Source organism: Lytechinus pictus, chromosome 14, assembly GCF_037042905.1.
Source record: "Lytechinus pictus isolate F3 Inbred chromosome 14, Lp3.0, whole genome shotgun sequence".
Classification (NCBI taxonomy): domain Eukaryota; kingdom Metazoa; phylum Echinodermata; class Echinoidea; order Temnopleuroida; family Toxopneustidae; genus Lytechinus; species Lytechinus pictus.
In genome coordinates, this window is record NC_087258.1 from 25,253,884 (window position 1) to 25,272,565 (window position 18,682).

General features: G+C 36.8%; 1 protein-coding gene across 1 annotated transcript in view; it reads right to left on the minus strand.

The window, feature by feature from the left end:
- LOC129276874 (procollagen-lysine,2-oxoglutarate 5-dioxygenase 1-like) overlaps positions 1–17,608 on the minus strand; it is a 33,143-nt gene extending 15,535 nt beyond the window's left edge. Inside the window, exons 1-9 of the mRNA XM_064109432.1 lie at positions 17,392–17,608; positions 15,242–15,342; positions 12,537–12,673; positions 11,999–12,113; positions 10,706–10,861; positions 9,567–9,630; positions 8,525–8,622; positions 5,459–5,560; positions 4,572–4,703 (exon numbers count right to left, since the gene is read on the minus strand). Of these exons, the coding sequence (XP_063965502.1) occupies positions 4,572–4,703; positions 5,459–5,560; positions 8,525–8,622; positions 9,567–9,630; positions 10,706–10,861; positions 11,999–12,113; positions 12,537–12,673; positions 15,242–15,342; positions 17,392–17,488 (1,002 nt within the window). The 5' untranslated portion in view covers positions 17,489–17,608. The remainder of the gene's footprint in view (positions 1–4,571; positions 4,704–5,458; positions 5,561–8,524; positions 8,623–9,566; positions 9,631–10,705; positions 10,862–11,998; positions 12,114–12,536; positions 12,674–15,241; positions 15,343–17,391) is intronic.
- Positions 17,609–18,682: the final 1,074 nt, after the last annotated feature.

Below are 18,682 nucleotides of genomic sequence, written 5' to 3' on the forward strand. Positions count from 1 at the left end.
TTTTTGCAGGAAGGGTGATCTTGATGCCGTTATAGAGAGGACCCTTCTCCGCTCTGAACTTTTCTAGCATGCGATAATGGAACATTGCCTGTGGGGAGAACATGGTAAATATAACAAAATATACAATGATTGGTTTATATCAAATATATACCATGATTGGTTCCAATGGTTTGAAGACTGGTCTCATTCAATTTCTCTACAGGAAAGATAATCTTGATGTTGTTATAGAGGACCCTTCTCCGCTCTGAACTTTTCTAGCATGTGATAATGGAACATTGCCTGTGGAGAGAACATGAAAAATATAACAAAATATACAATGATTGGTTTATATCAAATATATACCATGATTGTTTCCAATGGTTTGAAGACTGGTCTCATTTAATTTCTCTACAGGAAAGATAATCTTGATGTTGTTATAGAGAGGACCCTTCTCCGCTCTGAACTTTTCTAGCATGTGAAAATGGAACATGGCCTATGAAGGGAACATGGTAAATATAACAAAATATTCAATGATTGGTTTATATCAAATATATATAATGATTGGTTCTAATGGTTTGAAGACTGGTCTCATTCAATTTCTCTACAGGAAAAATAATCTTGATGTTGTTATAGAGGGCCCTTCTCCGCTCTGAACTTTTCTAGCATGTGATAATGGAACATTGCCTGTGGAGAGAACATGGTAAATATAACAAAATATTCAATGATTGGTTTATATCAAATATATACCATGATTGTTTCCAATGGTTTGAAGACTGGTCTTATTCAATTTCTCTACAGGAAAGATAATCTTGATGTTCTCCGGTCTGAACTTTTCTAGCATGTGAAAATGGAACATTGCCTTAGGAGAGAACATGGAAAATATAACAAAATATTCAATGATTGGTTTATATCAAATTTATATAATGATTGGTTCCAATGGTTTGAAGACTGGTCTCATTCAATTTCTCTACAGGAAAGATAATCTTGATGCTGTTATAGAGAGGACCCTTCTCCGCTCTGAACTTTTCTAGCATGTGATAATGGAACATTGCCTGTGGGGAGAACATGAAAAATACATTGAAATATACAATGATTGGTTCCAATGGTTTGAAGACTGTTCTCATTCAACATTTTTGCAGGAAGGGTGATCTTGATGCCGTTATAGAGAGGACCCTTCTCCGCTCTGAACTTTTCTAGCATGTGATAATGGAACATTGCCTGTGGGGAGAACATGGTAAATATAACAAAATATACAATGATTGGTTTAAATCAAATATATATAATGATTAGTTCCAATGGTTTGAAGACTGTTCTCATTCAACATTTTTACAGGAAGGGTGATCTTGATGCCGTTATAGAGAGGACCCTTCTCCTCTCTGAACTTTTCTAGCATGTGATAATGGAACATTGCCTGTGGGGAGAACATGGTAAATATAACAAAATATACAATGATTGGTTTATATCAAATATATACCATGATTGTTTCCAATGGTTTGAAGACTGTTCTCATTCAACATTTTTGCAGGAAGGGTGATCTTGATGCCGTTATAGAGAGGACCCTTCTCCGCTCTGAACTTTTCTAGCATGTGATAATGGAACATTGCCTGTGGAGAGAACATGAAAAATATAATAAAATATAAAATGATTGGTTTACATAAAATATATATAATGATTAGTTCCAATGGTTTGAAGACTGTTCTCATTCAACATTTTTGCAGGAAGGGTGATCTTGAGGCCGTTATAGAGAGGACCCTTCTCTGCTCTGAACTTTTCTAGCATGTGATAATGGAACATGGCCTATGAAGGGAACATGGTAAATATAACAAAATATACAATGATTGGTTTATATCAAATATATACAATGATCGGTTCTAATGGTTTGAAGACTGGTCTCATTTAATTCCTCTACAGGAAAGATAATCTTGATGTTGTTATAAAGGGCCCTTCTCCGCTCTGAACTTTTCTAGCATGTGATAATGGAACATTGCCTGTGGAGAGAACGTGGAAAATATAACAAAATATTCAATGATTGGTTTATATCAAATATATATAATGATTGGTTCCAATGGTTTAAAGACTGGTCTCATTTAATTCCTCTACAGGAAAGATAATCTTAATGTTGTTATAAAGGGCCCTTCTCCGCTCTGAACTTTTCTAGCATGTGATAATGGAACATTGCCTGTGGAGAGAACGTGGAAAATATAACAAAATATTCAATAATTGGTTTATATCAAATATATATAATGATTGGTTCCAATGGTTTGAAGACTGGTCTCATTTAATTCCTCTACAGGAAAGATAATCTTAATGTTGTTATAAAGGGCCCTTCTCCGCTCTGAACTTTTCTAGCATGTGATAATGGAACATTGCCTGTGGAGAGAACACAGTAAATATAACAAAATATATGATGATTGGTTTATAAACAAAATATACAATGATTGGATTAACAGATTATACAATATGTATGAAGAAAACAAAAAATACAAACTAAAACAAAATGGCATATCCATAGACCACTAAACCTATGGTACATCCAACCTCGGTTTTCTCTTATGTTATTCAACTTTTATATGAACTGCTCAAGCTCAAATCATTTATGATTTAAGAGCAAATAGAATTTCAACTTTTCATATGAAATAATAAACAGAAACAATCCATTTTCAGAGGGTCCCACATATAGGGAGTTGCAGATACATACTATAAAGAATCATCCAAAAGAAAACTTGCTCTTCACCACCCAATCTGGATAAATCTTGTCTCTAATACAAGGATTTCTACAGTTTTATTAATAACTTATTAAAAAACTAATAAGTAATCAGTCTGGAATCCGACATCCTTGTAGATATGTAAATGTCTCACCAACTGGTGTATATTATTACAACCATGAATGCTTCTGCAGCCATGGCATTTAGCATTTTGGCCACCTATAGAAGTGCCGGTCTGTACAGATCAAGTTAAATGTGTGTACTATCTGATAAGAATGAGAGCATCCATACTGAACACGCCCATAAGAAAACAGAAGATAACCAGGGGGTGGATTTGCCTGATAAAATGGTGTCAAACAACTCTTCAAGAATCTTCAATATATCACTTTGTTTTGAAATGGAGAGACCGCGAGGAGCATTTCATGAAGAGTTATTTCAGTGATTTTTCACTGACTGGTTTAGTCTCAGCCAATCAGATGCAAGGATTTTGGTAGCTTTTAACAATAGCCAGTGAAACTCACTGACTACTTGCTTCGTGAAACACCCCCAAGAAGGTAACTGAATACATCTTCTGAATGGTAATCTTTGCTATTCATTGCAACAGGTAGACTTGAACCATGAAAGTCAATCACATGGGTCGTAAAAACAAAAGGTAGGCTCCACAATCTGTCGCCAGCCACACCTCTTCCATAACAAAAGAAACTCTGATTTACTGATTTACTGATTTACATAGATAATGGACATGTGAGAGGGGAGATAACACGAGTACAGGAGGCTCAAGACATGCGATCAAGTAAGGTTTAAGGAGATCAAAATGACAGGGTCGAAATAGTGTTGAATATTATTATGGAACATTACATTCAATTTATAGAACAAAACCCAAGGAGCAAATTAATTTGGGAAAAAAGAGATCCTGGATCCTCAAATTGGTAAACATGCTTCAAAATGGCTTATTTTGTGGACCACTCTCCATTTGTTTCCTACACAAATTTTCAGATTTACCCCTTTATTTTACATTTCCTGTTCTTGAAATGTGTGGTGTGAATTATATTTTCCCCAAGACAAATGTTGTGTCAGTAGGCAAGATATGAAAAAAAACAGGAAAAAATCAGGACATTTTTGTACAAAAAATGGTGACCTTTCTATCTAAGAAATGAAGGCACACATATGATATGAAGGGTAAATTATTCAACTGGAAATAATTATTCAGTCATGCTTAAAGGAGAATGAAACCCTTGAAACCAGCTGAATCCATATCAAAGAGAAAAATCAAAGAAACATATTGTGAAAGTTTGAGGAAGATTGAATGAATAATAAGAAAGTTATGAGCATTTGAATATTGTGATCACTAATGCCATGTAGATCCTTCCATTGGCAATGCGACCAAGATCTGTGATGTCACACACGTACAACTCCCTCATTACTTTAGTACTTATTTCACTTATATTCTCACTTTTATAGAGTCTATCACAAGGTGAGGTGTTCTCTTTATGAGAGGACAAGTACAGAGGTTTCACAACATTATATCATTGATGAATCGTTTGTCATATGATTAGAATGAGCAAAAAGAGATGTTTTGGGGTATATTTTCAGTGTCCAAAAGGGGAGAGTTGTTCATCTGTGACATCATAGATCTTGGTCGCATTGCCAATGGGAGGATCTCCATAGCATTAGTGATCTCGACATTCAAATGCTCATAACTCTTCTATTGCTAGTCCTATTTTACTCAAACTTTTGTTGATCTTATTCTTTGATTTTTCTGCTTTCACAAAAGCTAACTTGCTCCAAGAGTTTCATTCTCCTTTAAACATTTGAATAGTTTTTAGTTATGAAGATTTTCCCCCAGCAGTGATATCATATTTAAATGAAATCAATAGTCATGCTTACCCTGTTATGAATAAAGATGTCTATTTTGTTCTTTGGGTAGTTCAGTTTGGCGAGGCGATCTAAGAATTCTTCAAAGAATGGCGTCGGGACTCCAATGAAGACAGCAATCACTACAGTCGGATATTCTTCAACCTGGTATGTGGAATAGGAGAACAAATATTTCAATATTTCATACAGGTGTATTCACATGTGACCAACATGATAGTAACAATAAATAATGTTGTGCATTGTTTCATTTTGCTTCCTTTTCATTCTTGATAAGCACAAGACAACAAAAATTGAGCATGTCTTTTTTATTCGGCATTTTTGTAGCAGTGATTTTTGGCAGATACTTGCCTAGTTTAGTGAGACACTATTTTTAGATCTGGGATGTCATAAAAATCGCCCAAGCAGACCTGCCAACCTCTGGGAATGAAAAACTGTATTCTGTGATACAAAAAACTGTATTTTCCCCAAAAAAAGTGTATTTCATAATAAAATGCTTGGCACACTCGCCCATCACGGCGCTCAAGCTGCATGCAAGCTAAAATGCGCACTGCTCTTGCAGATGAAAAAAAAAACCATTGAAACTTGTGTATATCTCACCCTGGTTTTTACAAAATGATTGAAAAAAAAAACAAGTTACCTGAAATTACATTGATCTAATAACCATATTTGTGTACGTTTTATGAAATAGAGACATACAGAGATGATTTTTTTTTTTTTTTTTTTACAAAAAACATATTTTTTAAAGAAAAAACGTACTGCCGTATTTTGGTTGCAAAAACGTACTAAATACGGCTAAAACGTACTGGTTGGCAGGTCTGCCCAAGTCAAGGGATTCATCTGTATACATATCAACATCTTCTTTGGTGTAGGTGTTAGGGGCATGGGCAGAGTATCCTTACCTGTAACCCTTGAAGATTGAACCTTTCTAAATCGCAGTTTTGACATCCTCCATCAAAGGTCCATTTATTGGGGAGATAATTGGCCAGATGATTCAGGTATATCTAAAATAGATAAATATTACGACAAAAGAAAGGGATAGATACAATACAAAATAAAATGATTTCAAAAGTCAATTATTCATCAGGTACAGTCTAGATAGTACCTACAAATAAATCATATACAGCGCGTATCAAAAAAAAGTTTACACTTTGAAAAAGCCCTGTAAATTAAAAAATATACAACATGTGGGTAATTTTTTCACATATACAGAGCTGCCAACATTGGGATGATAGAATCCAGTAGATTTCGCGGAGGTATGATTTTGTGAGGGAGCGGCGGAACGTTGTCCCACGGATGGGAGTTTTGGGTAGCAAAACACATTAGGAAACAACATTTGATAGTAACCGACAGCTGTCTAAACCATCAAAAAATATTCTGATAGATTAAATGCACATTAGAGAGAATTCATGAATTTTCATTGACTAAATATACACTTCAGGCAATACAGTAGATTTTTTTAATAATTCATAAAAGAATGAATTCAACATGAAAATACCTTTATAATTGGCCAGAGGGGGAAGGGGCTGCAGAAGTGGTAAACATGGTAAATGAGCTTTATATGTGGACTGTTTAAAGTCTCTGAGGGATTCCTGTGAAAATTGTCACACAGTCCCATTCTGCTTGAAAACTATCTTTATACTTCGACAAGTATTTTGTCGTCTTGGATGACTCCATCTCCATTGATCTCCATGGTCACTGGCGATGCGATTGTAGTGTGGATGAATCGGGACGGGGCGTGCTTCGCACAGCTCAGCCAGCCAGCGCCAGGCTAGCTCACTCACGAAACTCGAAAGAGAAAATGTTCGAATCCGATCAACCCAAGTGAAAGTAGGCGAAAAAATCTCCACTTTGCTTCTAATTCTTCAAGATTGTCAATAAAATTATTCCTGAAATTGAAAGTCGAGGTGTAAAAAAGTAATCCACTTGTTAATCCCATCGTTGATCCACAGTTTCAGCTCGAATAAGGCGCACGCAAGCTTACGAGAAATGCCTCGCAGTGCTCGTGAACTTTAATTCTCGGAGCTTCCTGGCGCAGCGCGGCGGGCTGGAGCCGCGCCGGGGCGCATCGGGGGCCATGTGCATGGAGTACCGCTGAAGAGTTTTCATCACACACACATGCAGAACCCGCAAATAAAATGGCTTGTTAGACTACTTCACCAGTCGTTCAGTAAAATTATCTTTATTTACATGCGAAATCAATGTACGATTATACAAAAACTGGTAGCAGTTACTGGGTAAAATGAAAATGTGATAAGGAGGTTCCACGTGGGTGTTAAGGAGTTGAACATGCTAGACTCGTTAAACAGTCGTTTGTACGAATTTTACAATTTAACAGCTAAAAATCCTGATTATCCGGGAGATTTTGGCATGGGGTCGGGAGAACGGGAGATTGGATCGTAATCCAGTATTCTCCCGCAGGATCCGGGAGACTTGGAAGCTCTGCATATAATCTTGGGTTTGGGTGTCATCTATCTAATGAAAGTAAGTTTTGACAGAATGTTACACTTGAGTGAGCTCCGTCCATTTTTGTAAAGCTCGCAGAAATCTGTTTGCGCAGAATTGCTCGTTTTCACGCTGTGTAAAGGGGAAAGGGCGAAATCAAACTTACTCTGCAAAACATTTCTCATCCATTTCCCTTGCACTTTTAGTCAATTGAAATAAAACAGATACATTCAAGCATTTTGTAACAATTTTTCCACCCAAATTGAAATTTCAACACTTAGTTCGCACAACCTTTACCCTTTTTTGTGCCAGATAGATCTGAGGACATAACTGAATCTGAACAAAAGTTTATATCAGACATCTCCAGCATTTTTTCCACTAAATTTGTATCATTTAAAGTGGGTTTACATTTCATTTTTCATGTAATACTTGTTTCTCCACACTTTTCCCAAGCTTGACAATGATTAACAGAATGAAAATGAAGCCTAAGCCATTTCATGTACATCACAGCTCAGTGTAAAGCAAATATCGTCACGATGGCCTTGGTGTGTGGGGGAGTGGGGTGAGGCGCAATGCACTCTTCGAAGTGTTTTGGGCAAGGAAACAAGTTAAAAAGGTAAAAGATATCATCAAATCAATTTTACTAGCTAAATCCCAAATGTGCTTCATGATTAAGGTCTACTTTTATTCGCATAACTTTTTCAAAGTTCTGCGCAAATCATTTTTCACTAACTTTTCAAAAGTAAGTGGTGCTCACTCAAGCGGAAATGTTTTTCGACAGTTATATCGTCATTTGCTTAAATGGACCTGTACCAATGTTAAAATGTGGAAAAATCTTCAGGATATTACAAATATATAATTTTACAGGATTTTTTCTAAGTGTAAACTTTTTTTTGATACGCACTGTATATTGGTAATACCATAGATGGAATTGTTTGCCCTCAACAGAATAAAAAGTTTATTAAATGAGGAAGGATCAGGGTTAAATGGCTTTATTTGACAAAGGTCAAAAGTGGCCCTTCCAAATTCAATAAACAATTATCCTAACATCAACAAGATATCAAGAAATGAATATCAATACATATAGACACAAACACATGGCGCTAACTGATTATTGTTTTTATGTTCTAAAACCTGTATTACTAAGTGGTTAATATTGCTTCTAATTGCTCATAATAAATTTGCATCAGACATAATCATTCCATGAATATGGCACCAATTACGAAGGGTGAAAGCATGACATAAGATTTTAACAAGAAATATATATATATCTCAGAAATTTTTAGTTATATATTTCTTCTTTTAATCAAACTCTAAATGCCATTCACTTGTATCTGTATGATACATTTATATTAAAGAGACAGTGGAGCTCTGTTGTTTGATACCAAATTTATGAAAGTAGCATAGACATTTATAGAGATATTCAATGCCATTTTTTGTGATTTTTCTTCTTTTTTTTGGGGGGGGGGGGCAAGGGGAACTGATTTTGGAAAATGAAATATAAATGAATTATTGATTCTTACCTTACTTTGGCCATTGCCATGTAAGACACAGGGAACTGTGTTATACTTTGTGTTGTGGAGGAGATTGTTTTTCCCTTCAAATCTCAGCTTTATATCACCTGGTACATGAAAATAGTCATTAAAAATATAATATAAAAAAATGATGCTGACATGCACTTTACTTTCACTTAATTTCACATATAAAGAGAAGAAAACATCTACATAATTGCTGCTACAAAAACAAGGCCTAATAATTATATATAAAGGATGTCATCCGTGGCTTAGCAATTCGATCGACTTGAGTGGGAATAGCTGATGATATATCTGTAAAACCTGAGAGATATTGTTTTGATGTGATATTAATGCTCTTGTTAGTGATATATATAGGTGCAGAATATTGTCATTCTTATGTAAAGCAGATGAAAAGAACGCTAGTTAGTGGCGTCAGAATTATGTGAAGCAAAACAAGACCCCATAACAGAAAAGAGCTCCAAAAGTCTCACAAAACTTTAAAAATATGAGTCTAAACTACAGTTGCTTTCTTCATAAAAGAACACAAACATTTGAAATACAAGATGTAAACAAAGTTTTAGTAACGTTGGCTCCCGACTGTTTGATCATACATGTAGATTAACAACTTTTGGTGAACTACAAATAACAGAATAGAGAAAACCAATCTCATTGTCTCAAACTGTAAACTCTTTCAGAAATAATGCAAATTTCCAAGCCAATATACATGTACATGAAAATCAAGCCATTTTTTTTTTCAATTTTGGTGACAACCATTAAAATCTGCATAGAGAGAAAATAAACCACAAATATTTCTCTCTTTTTTTAAACTTTAGTTAGTTATTTTTTTTATTGTAAGGTCACAAAGTTCTTTTCAGTTTTTAAAAGCATGAATACACAGTTTGCGAGTCTTTAGATAATTCAAAAATCAATATTAAAAATAGAATCAAGAAAAACAAAATCAATATAAGCTAAGAAGCAAGTATGATTACAACTAGAACTATATAGGAACTGAGCTGCAGCACATACACAATACTGCTTTTGGGATACATACCTCTTGCCCCATTGATGTTTTGAAAGATAACAGCTGGATTGTCTAGCTTTATATTCCAACTTTCCTGTAAAGGAGGAGAATAACACAGTGCACTATGTATTGGTATATATTGCGTGACATAAATTCCTATAGATAGAAATTTTACTGAAACAGCATTTAATAATGGAATATGCCATCTACAATACCCTGAAAGGTGACTGTCCCTTCATTAAAAGAGGGGAATTCAATGCTTCTTTTATCTAACCTGATTTTGTGTTGTCTGGTTTCTCTCTTTGTAAAATTTGACCAATGAGCCCCTGAAGTGATAAAAATCACAGAGATTCTGGAAATTGCTTATTGGTCTACATTGGCTAAGCCTACTTTCCAATTCCTCTCATCATACATGGTCTAATCTTAGTTTATCTATATTCAGTTTGTCTCCTGACCATTTGGTCTAAGTGCCATTTAGCCTATTTACCAATTTGTCTAATTTTCAGTGAGCCTATACTCCTTTCAACTAACACCTCATCAATATGATGAGAAGAAATTATGATGAACCAAGTTTTTGTTGAAAAAGTGAAGAGGAAATTAGACCATCTGGGCATTAGACTAAATGAGAATCAGACTAGGTCAGTATTAGACCGAGTTTAATGTAAACCAAATGACAATTAGACCAAATTAATAGTTGACCAAATGGGTTTAGTCCATGTGGTATCACACTATCTGAGAATTAGACCACCTGCTTGTTGACCAAATGAGACTTACTGTGCATGTGACTCAATAAGAATTGGTCAAGGTCAGTATTAGACCAATTGTAATGCAGACCAGGCAGCAATTACACCTGATCAATAGCAGATCAAATGGGTTTAGTCCATACGGTACCAGACTCTCTGCGTGGTAGATCACCCGCTTTCAGACTACTTAAGACCAACTGGGCAAGAGACTAAATGAGAATTATACTAGGTTGGTATGAGACCAAGTGAAGTGTAGACCAATTGACAATTAGACTAAATTCTTAGCAGACCAAATGGGTATGAGACTACCCAAAAAAGTAGACCAACAGCATGTTGACCATGTGAATATGAATCAATGTGGTATAAGACTTTCCAAGAATAAACCAACTGTTTGCAGACCTAACAAATATAAAGTGAATTGCTCACCCTGTAATCTAGGAAGAGATGTGTGAAGAAAAGCTGATCATCGTCCAAATCTTCCACAGGTTTGTAGGTAAGAGCTTTGTAGATGTAGGAGGCGTACCCCATGTAGATACCAGAGCAGAGATACGGGTAGCCATTCTCAACTGGAGGATACTCGTCCTAAAAGAGGAAAGCGAGAGAGGTGTGGATTTAATGAATTAGTTCAAATTTTAAAAAAATCAGGAGAAATAAGGGAAGGATAAAAGAAAGTAAGTGTGTGGATTATTTGTATGATTACTTTATAACTATTTTTGTTTTGTAAGTGGCAATTTACACATGTATGTAATCATTATTGCAGGACACAGATGTAGCTGCAGCTATCATATTGTTCTTAGATTTTTTTATATAAACCTTCATAAATACATGAACATGAATATCTTTCTCTTAATTTATTTTCTGCCTTTCTGGTAATAGTATGAAGTGGGTAGAAACATACATGTAGCATTAAAAGAAGATTGTCATCTGGGGCCCATTTCATGAAACTTGTTTGCAAGAACAGTGAAAAAGCTACTGAAATCCTTCAATCTGATTGGCCGAAAGAAAATTTGTAATAGGGATTGTACATTTGCTATTATAACAAGTCTTTATGAAACAGGATTCTGGTTTCATGGGGGATTTTTGACACCATTCGGACATAAATCACCTAGAGAAGAACAAGATTAATGATCAGCAGACATTATGAAATGCCACTGGAAATTGCCTTGTGGTTATGTGAAAGTCATTGTCTCACTTTCCCTAAACTGACAGTTGCCCATGGCAAAGAAGGTTTGTTTGGCCAATGAATAAATTTCTCGCTGGTACACAGGATTTGCTTTCACCAAAGTGTCTCTGTTACAAATACAATGTGCATGTCTTTCTAGTGCTTTACACAACAGAGTCTTAGGTCAGCAAGTAATAATCCATTCATTATAACCCATCAGACGTTAAGTGCTATATAAATGTTACACATTATTATATCAACAGTGTGTCAAGGGGCCTGTTGCAGAAAGAGTTGTGCTTAAACGAAAATAAGTGCAAGTCCCTAATATGTGCATTTCATTGGTTGAAACTTTAGGTTGAAATCAGGTTGCGTTTGATGTTTGAAGTTGCAACTCATCTCAACTCTTTTTGAAACAGGCCCCAGAAGGAATTCCCCTTTACCCTACTTAGGTCAAAGCTGCCAAACTAGCACCACATGCACTTCAATGTGACAGTCATAGAGCTGCTACGAGTTCATGCTTTGAGTATTAGAACAATGAAGATCTTTTCCTACTTTACCGCGAGAGATTGGTCCGGCCAGATGTAGGTCTCTGCCGAGAAGAGGAGATTCACTTGGAATGCCTTGAACTTCCTTAAAATCTCATCTGCATCAGCCAAGAAGATCACATCATAGCTAAAAGGAAACAATAAAAACGGATAAAAAACAAATTATAACTCAATGATTATCCGTGATTCCATAACTAAAAGTAAGTCTGCAAATGAGGTCAAACATAGAACCTCACAGCTAATCTTAAAGCAAAGTACTTTGCAGCAATGATTCAATTTCTTTAACGTAAAGATTATTTGTCAACATTTCATCACTGATCGACATCTGACACATTTGAATAAACCGCACACTGTAAAATCATAAAATCTAAGTTTAAAATGATCACAAAGATCAACAACAACACGGATAGGCCAGTGGGAACAGTATTTTTTTACTTGAAAAAAGACCCAACACCTGGTTAGATTAATGTTACTTAGCAAATGAATGAGGGAAAGTGCTGAAATGAATGATGATGATGACTGAGCGGATAGTAATTATAGTAATACTGACCTATCAGTAAACATGATGACAAGTTCTTCATTATCTTCATACTGTGCTAGAGCTTCTTTTAGGAGGTTGATCTTGAAGCCTCCACCTGGAGAGTGTTCTATGTCACCGCCCTTCCATTCTTGGTTCATTCCTACCACCTAGTTCAAAGAGATGGGTGGAGAGGGGAGAGGAGGAGAGGGAAGGGGGAGGATAGACGGGAGTGTGAAGAGGAGATGGGTGGGGAGAGAAGCGGAAGGAGGGGGAGAGGGGAATGAAGAGATGGGATAGAAGAGAGAGGAAAGAGAAGGGGATTGGTAGATGTAAGCAGAGGGGAGGGATAAACGAGAGGGGATAATAGGAATAGGGGAGAAGGGAGGGGAGAAGACAGGAGAATATAGTCGGAGATGTGAGAGGAGGAGGAAGGGGAGGAAAGAGAGAAGGAAGGGAAAGAGCAAATGGGAGGAGAGGGATATAGGACAGGGGAGGGGAGAGATTGGTAGAGGAGAGATAGGAGTGGAAAGAGGATATGGGTAGGGAGAGAGGGGAGGGGATAGAGGAAGAAAGGGGATGGGAGATATGAATGAGAGAAAGAAAAAGGATGGGGAGAGGGGAGTAAATGGGGTAGGGAGTAAACAATAATTGGAATGGGGGTGAGAGGGGAAGACAAGGAATGGAAGTGGAAGCAAAATATAAGAAATAAGACAGAGCAACCAATTTTTTTGGGGAAAAGGTAGAGGTCTTTAAAGAAAAGAAACTCATCTTTCCAAACTCAAACTGGACAGAAAAGTTTAACCTGTATCCATTTCATAATTTGAGTATATTGGTAGTACGTGTACATGTAAATCACTAAACATGTGTTAAAAAGTGTGGTGATGGATAACAAGTCACTCCAAAACACCGATGTATACAGATCAGGGCTCAAATCCTCTTCATTCACAGACTACAAAACTAACATTGAACATGAACTCCAGACAACTTCCTGTCTGCGGTTAATCAACCAGTCATCTTTTGTCTGTCTTCCTTTTAAAAAAAGACAATAAAAACCATCCACCTGCCCAGTGACTTCCTGGTTAATCAAGGGGGGGGGGGGGCTTTTCACAAAGCAATTGGTCAGCCATTTCCACTGACAATAGTGGCATCTAACTGCCTGAGAAAGCAAATGTGGCAGTGAAAAGGACCAGGTCAATTTGTGAAATACTCCCCGAGTGATTACACTTTTCCTGTTGTAGAATGGAAAATAAAGTAAAATAAAGGATCCTATCACACAGAAAACAAAAGTGTAAAATAAAATTGAAAAAAAAGATCAGAAAATCAGGAGTAAGGTTGCATAATAATACAAAAATAGTGTGACATTGATACTTCAATAAATAGAGTATATCCACAATAAATTAAATGAAGCTGATGAAGAGAAGATGCTTTTTGACAGATTATACATTTTCATAATTCTGGTAACTTACTTCAATGAAGCAATGCAAATGTACGATACAATTAATACGTCTTTTAAGAAATATATTTAGTACTCGTCAGACTAAAATTTATTACTTTTATTTTCGCGGGCCACTTTTCACAGCTCACTGCCTAATCCTGCAACATTGGATAAGCTTCAACACGGCCATGTATTGGGATTTTTCAGGGCTCTTTTGAAACATTTCGGGGGCAAATAGCCCCTAGCCCCCATGTATCCCCCTGTACTGGTAAAGACCAAAAGCTTCAGTCTCTTTTATCAGTCGTTCCCCTGAACCCCGCCTTACAAAGAGTTACGATTGATCCGATCAATCATAAATCTATGGAAATCCATCAGTGTCATAATTTTTTATACAGGAAATTTGCACAATGTCCTTCGTAAATAAAGAGAAGCAAAGTGAATTTTTCAAGAAAAAAATGAATGCTTGAATATACATTATACTTAGAAGATATTTTGAACAAACATGCATAATAAATAGATGTTGATGTTGCTGGCCGTCCATTGTTGTGATTGATCGGATCAATTGTAATTCTTTGTAAGATGGGGCCCTGATCTTATATCTGACTCTTGTATTATAGCTCGACTGAATAATTGTCAATGTCTTGATGATGCGGCTGACTGAAACATGAATAAGCAGGAACAAACTTTCAATTCAGATTCACAAGGAGGATTCAATTTCAAAACTTGAATATTAATAAAAGAATCTGGTAGGATTGCATTGTGATTGGATTCTGGTCACAATGTACATTATAGTGAAATTGAAGGCTAATTGAGTGGATAAAAGTGGAATTTATGGACTCTGGGACTGTTAAATTTGTCAATTTGTCTATTACTTCTAGAGAACAAAACAAAATAAAATTGAAAGCAAACAAGAGCAAAAAGAGCACAAGAAGATGAAATTTACATTTTCATTTTTTTTTTAATCTGGTTAGAGGAAAACAACGCAGATTATCTCCTCCCCACACTATATACTATCACACTTTCATCTGTGATGACGAGGGCTGAAAAATTATAACCCTATACAATACAATTCCCCATGACTGACAGTTATTTTAATTTAACAAAGATATATGAGAACGGAGAAGGGTAATGATATTGCTGTTACACAGGGCCCGCTGGAAGAACAACTTACAGCTGAGAGTGGCTACCCTTGGTAAATAACGAGGTATTGTGAAATAAGTAGTATTTTATTATTATTATTATTACTATTGTGGTTGTTGTAGTTATTATTATCAATATCATATAATTTTAATTATGGTACCTTCACATTAAGTCCAAATGCCTCGGCAGAATCCATGTACCTCCTGAACCCATCAGTTTCTTCAGTTGCTATGGTAACCACGAGAAGCTTTCCATATTTGCCTGAAAAAGAAGCCATCACAATTATCAGTGATCTACTTTTATAAATAAATTTAGAAATCAATTCATTTTCATCAGAGAAATGGTCTCCAGTGAAACATGGGGAAAAAATAATACTTGCAATAAATGCATTATATTTATCTTGAGGCACAGATTTCGGGTCCAAGATTTCAAAATGATTGGAGTTTGTTTGATGAAATCAGATTGCAGTCAGATTGCACTGCGGACTGTCCGCTAGTGCGCAGCGGCCCCTTTTGCAATCCCATAATTCATTGCGGTTCTGATTAGCGATATACCTTATTGTCATAAAAAAAAACCAAGTCGTGTGTAAAGTCATTGGGTGCAAAGAAATGGGGCACAATTTTTTTTTCCAATCTGAAAATGACTGGCCATGGCTGCCAAGCAAGGACAAGGTTTTTTCAAAGAAAATCATTTATTTCTCTCAAGACTTTAGTTAAGTCAAGTTATCAAGAGAATTTTAGCACATGAACTGATAAGAATAAGGAATGTCATCAACATCATCTGATGTCTCTCCATTTTTGTGAAATAAGAAGGAATGTCATCGACATCAACAGATGTCTCTTGTTTTTTGTGAAATAAAAAGGAATTTAAACTAACAAGTTAGTTAGGTGCACAGACATGCATGCCCCCCCCCCAAAAAAAAAAAAAACTTGCTTTGCTGCTTGCATCTACCGGTATACTAACCCAGAGAGCGCGGGCGGGAGCCCAGAAGCTTACCGTGTATTTTACCATTGTCACCGGACTAGGGTGATTTATGGTCTAAATATTTCTCCAAATGAATTGTGAAAACAGAAAGTATACAATTACCACGATTATATGGATGAAGGTCTAACGAGTGGCAGATTCCTGACATCTGGGCACAGTCTGGAACCTCAAAAAAACGAAAAGTTCTCTCCTTCTACCCCGTCTCGATCGGCCATTTTTGTTAAAAATCGTAACAAAATGGCCGATCGAGACTGGGTAGAAGGAGAGAACTTTTCGTTTTTTTGAGGTTCCAGACTGTGCCCAGATGTCAGGAATCTGCCACTCGTTAGACCTTCATCCATATAATCGTGGTAATTGTATACTTTCCGTTTTCACAATTCATTTGGAGAAATATTTAGACCATAAATCACCCTAGTCCGGTGACAATGGTAAAATACACGGTAAGCTTCTGGGCTCCCGCCCGCTGCGCGGGCGGGAGCTCTCTGGGTTACCGGTATACTAGACAGCTGGCAGCCGTCTGTTTCGAGGAGTTTTTCAACATTTTTTTATTTTTTTAATTTCTCCTCGTACAGACGGCTCGCTATCGTGCAGCCACCATTAGGGGGTGAACAATGCAAAATCCCCCCGACGGGGCACATCGATTTTTGTCTTTATTTCATAAAAATATTGAAAAAGAATTGAACCAAAATAGAGATTATTATTCCGTTTTGGCCTGAAATGCACCAAAACGGGGAAAAATAAAAAAGGGGAAAAACAGTGACTTACTTCAGCTGTCGGGCAACTTCACTTCCCCGTTTTATCCGAGCTTAAGTAAATAAACATATGGCCATCGAGTCCCCTGTACAGATCGCGCTAGAACTTCGGTCTCTGACTCTGTATTTGGTGAGTGGAGCCAATGTAGTTCAGCGGAACAACCAACATAAGTCATAACATAACAGAGACCGAAGCTTTTGGTCTACCGCCGGTATACATACCGGAATGGCATTACAAAACCCGTTGTTAATCTAGCCTACATCTCCACTAAACCATGGAATTGTTAGAGAAAACACCGAGTCTCGAGTCACTTTTCAATTTCAATGAATGAATACCGGTATTTGAATTGAGGCGCTAGCTTGCTGAGCTGTGCCTGTGCCTGTGCGCCCCGTGGGCTACGTGCATTTCGGGGCGAATTCAATGGCCTACGCCAGCAGTTACGGCGCAAACGTCACATCATTTACGCTGAGATTAATAAAAAAGTAGCCTGGTTGCACTGACAGAATGCATAATGTTTTGAGGAATTTCAGATATGTATGCAGTCCACAAATAACACTACATTAATACAATTACCTTCTCCTTCAGACTGCGAGAAAGCAATGGAGACAAAGGACAGTAAAGTGATGAAAATCACCGCGGAAGTTAGTGCTACGTGGCAAGTCCGCGCCATCTTGATATGCCAGCTTGAGATGAGGACTGGTTTCGAAACTGCGATCGTGTGTGTAGCGCATGCATGCAAAAATGCTGCTGACACCGGTTTGTTGTTGTTTTTACACTTGACCAAGTTCCGGAAATGGTCGAAAGAGATCGCTGGACTTCACTGACTAAGCCAGAGTCAATCAAGTGATGGAACCTAAGAAAGATTTCGTATAAAATAGAAAAAAATCGTTACGAAAATTTCGGAAAGGAAGGAAAATATTGATATTGGAAGTTTTAATGGAATATATTGACCAGTTTAATCTCTCCTTTGGGCTTTGGCTTGTTTTGGTCATGAGTCTAGAAAGTTTATTGGGGCCATCATGGCCCCCATGGCTCCAGCCCCCCCCCCCCTCCCCCCCCCCCCCATCTGTACGTGTGTGTGTTTTTGAGTTTTGTCAGACGTGTATCAATCAGATATGATTATTTACGTCTGGGACCGACCTTTAACGTCACCATCCGAAAGACGTGACCAGGGCTCGAACCGAACCTCTGCATCAATTTGTAACTTCCCCACAGCTTGGATTACAGGCGCACGCCACAACGCCCAGGCGCACGCCCAGACTCCCTTCCCATTTATACCAGTAGATCATACTGAACATTGATTGCTTTATGATCAAAGTTTTAACCAAACAATATTTGAAATTTGTTAGAATTATACCCCCCCCCCAAAAAAAAAAAAAAATACAATTCATAAATTTGACTCATGATAAATCTACAGTGTCCGCACTATAACAAGTCTATACAAAGGATCCTTCAGTGGCGAAATAAAATTAAAGGACAAGTCCACCCCAACAAAACGTTAAGTTGAATAAAAAGAGAAAAATCCAACAAACACAACATTGAAAATGTTATCAAAATCGGATGTAAAATAAGAAAGTTATGACATTTTAAAGTTTCACTTAAATTCACAAAATAGTTATATTCACATCCTGGTCGGTATGCAAATGAGGAGACTGATGACATCATCCACTCACTATTTCTTTTGTATTTTATTATATCAAGTGAAATGATGATTAATTCCTCCCTGAACATGTCCAATTAGCATTGTTTAATACCATATGGTTAATTCAGTCACGTTGGTACTTATTGTCAAATCTGTAAAAAATGAAATATTGTATAATTCAAACAATAACAAACAAAAGAAATAGTGAGTGAGGGACATCAT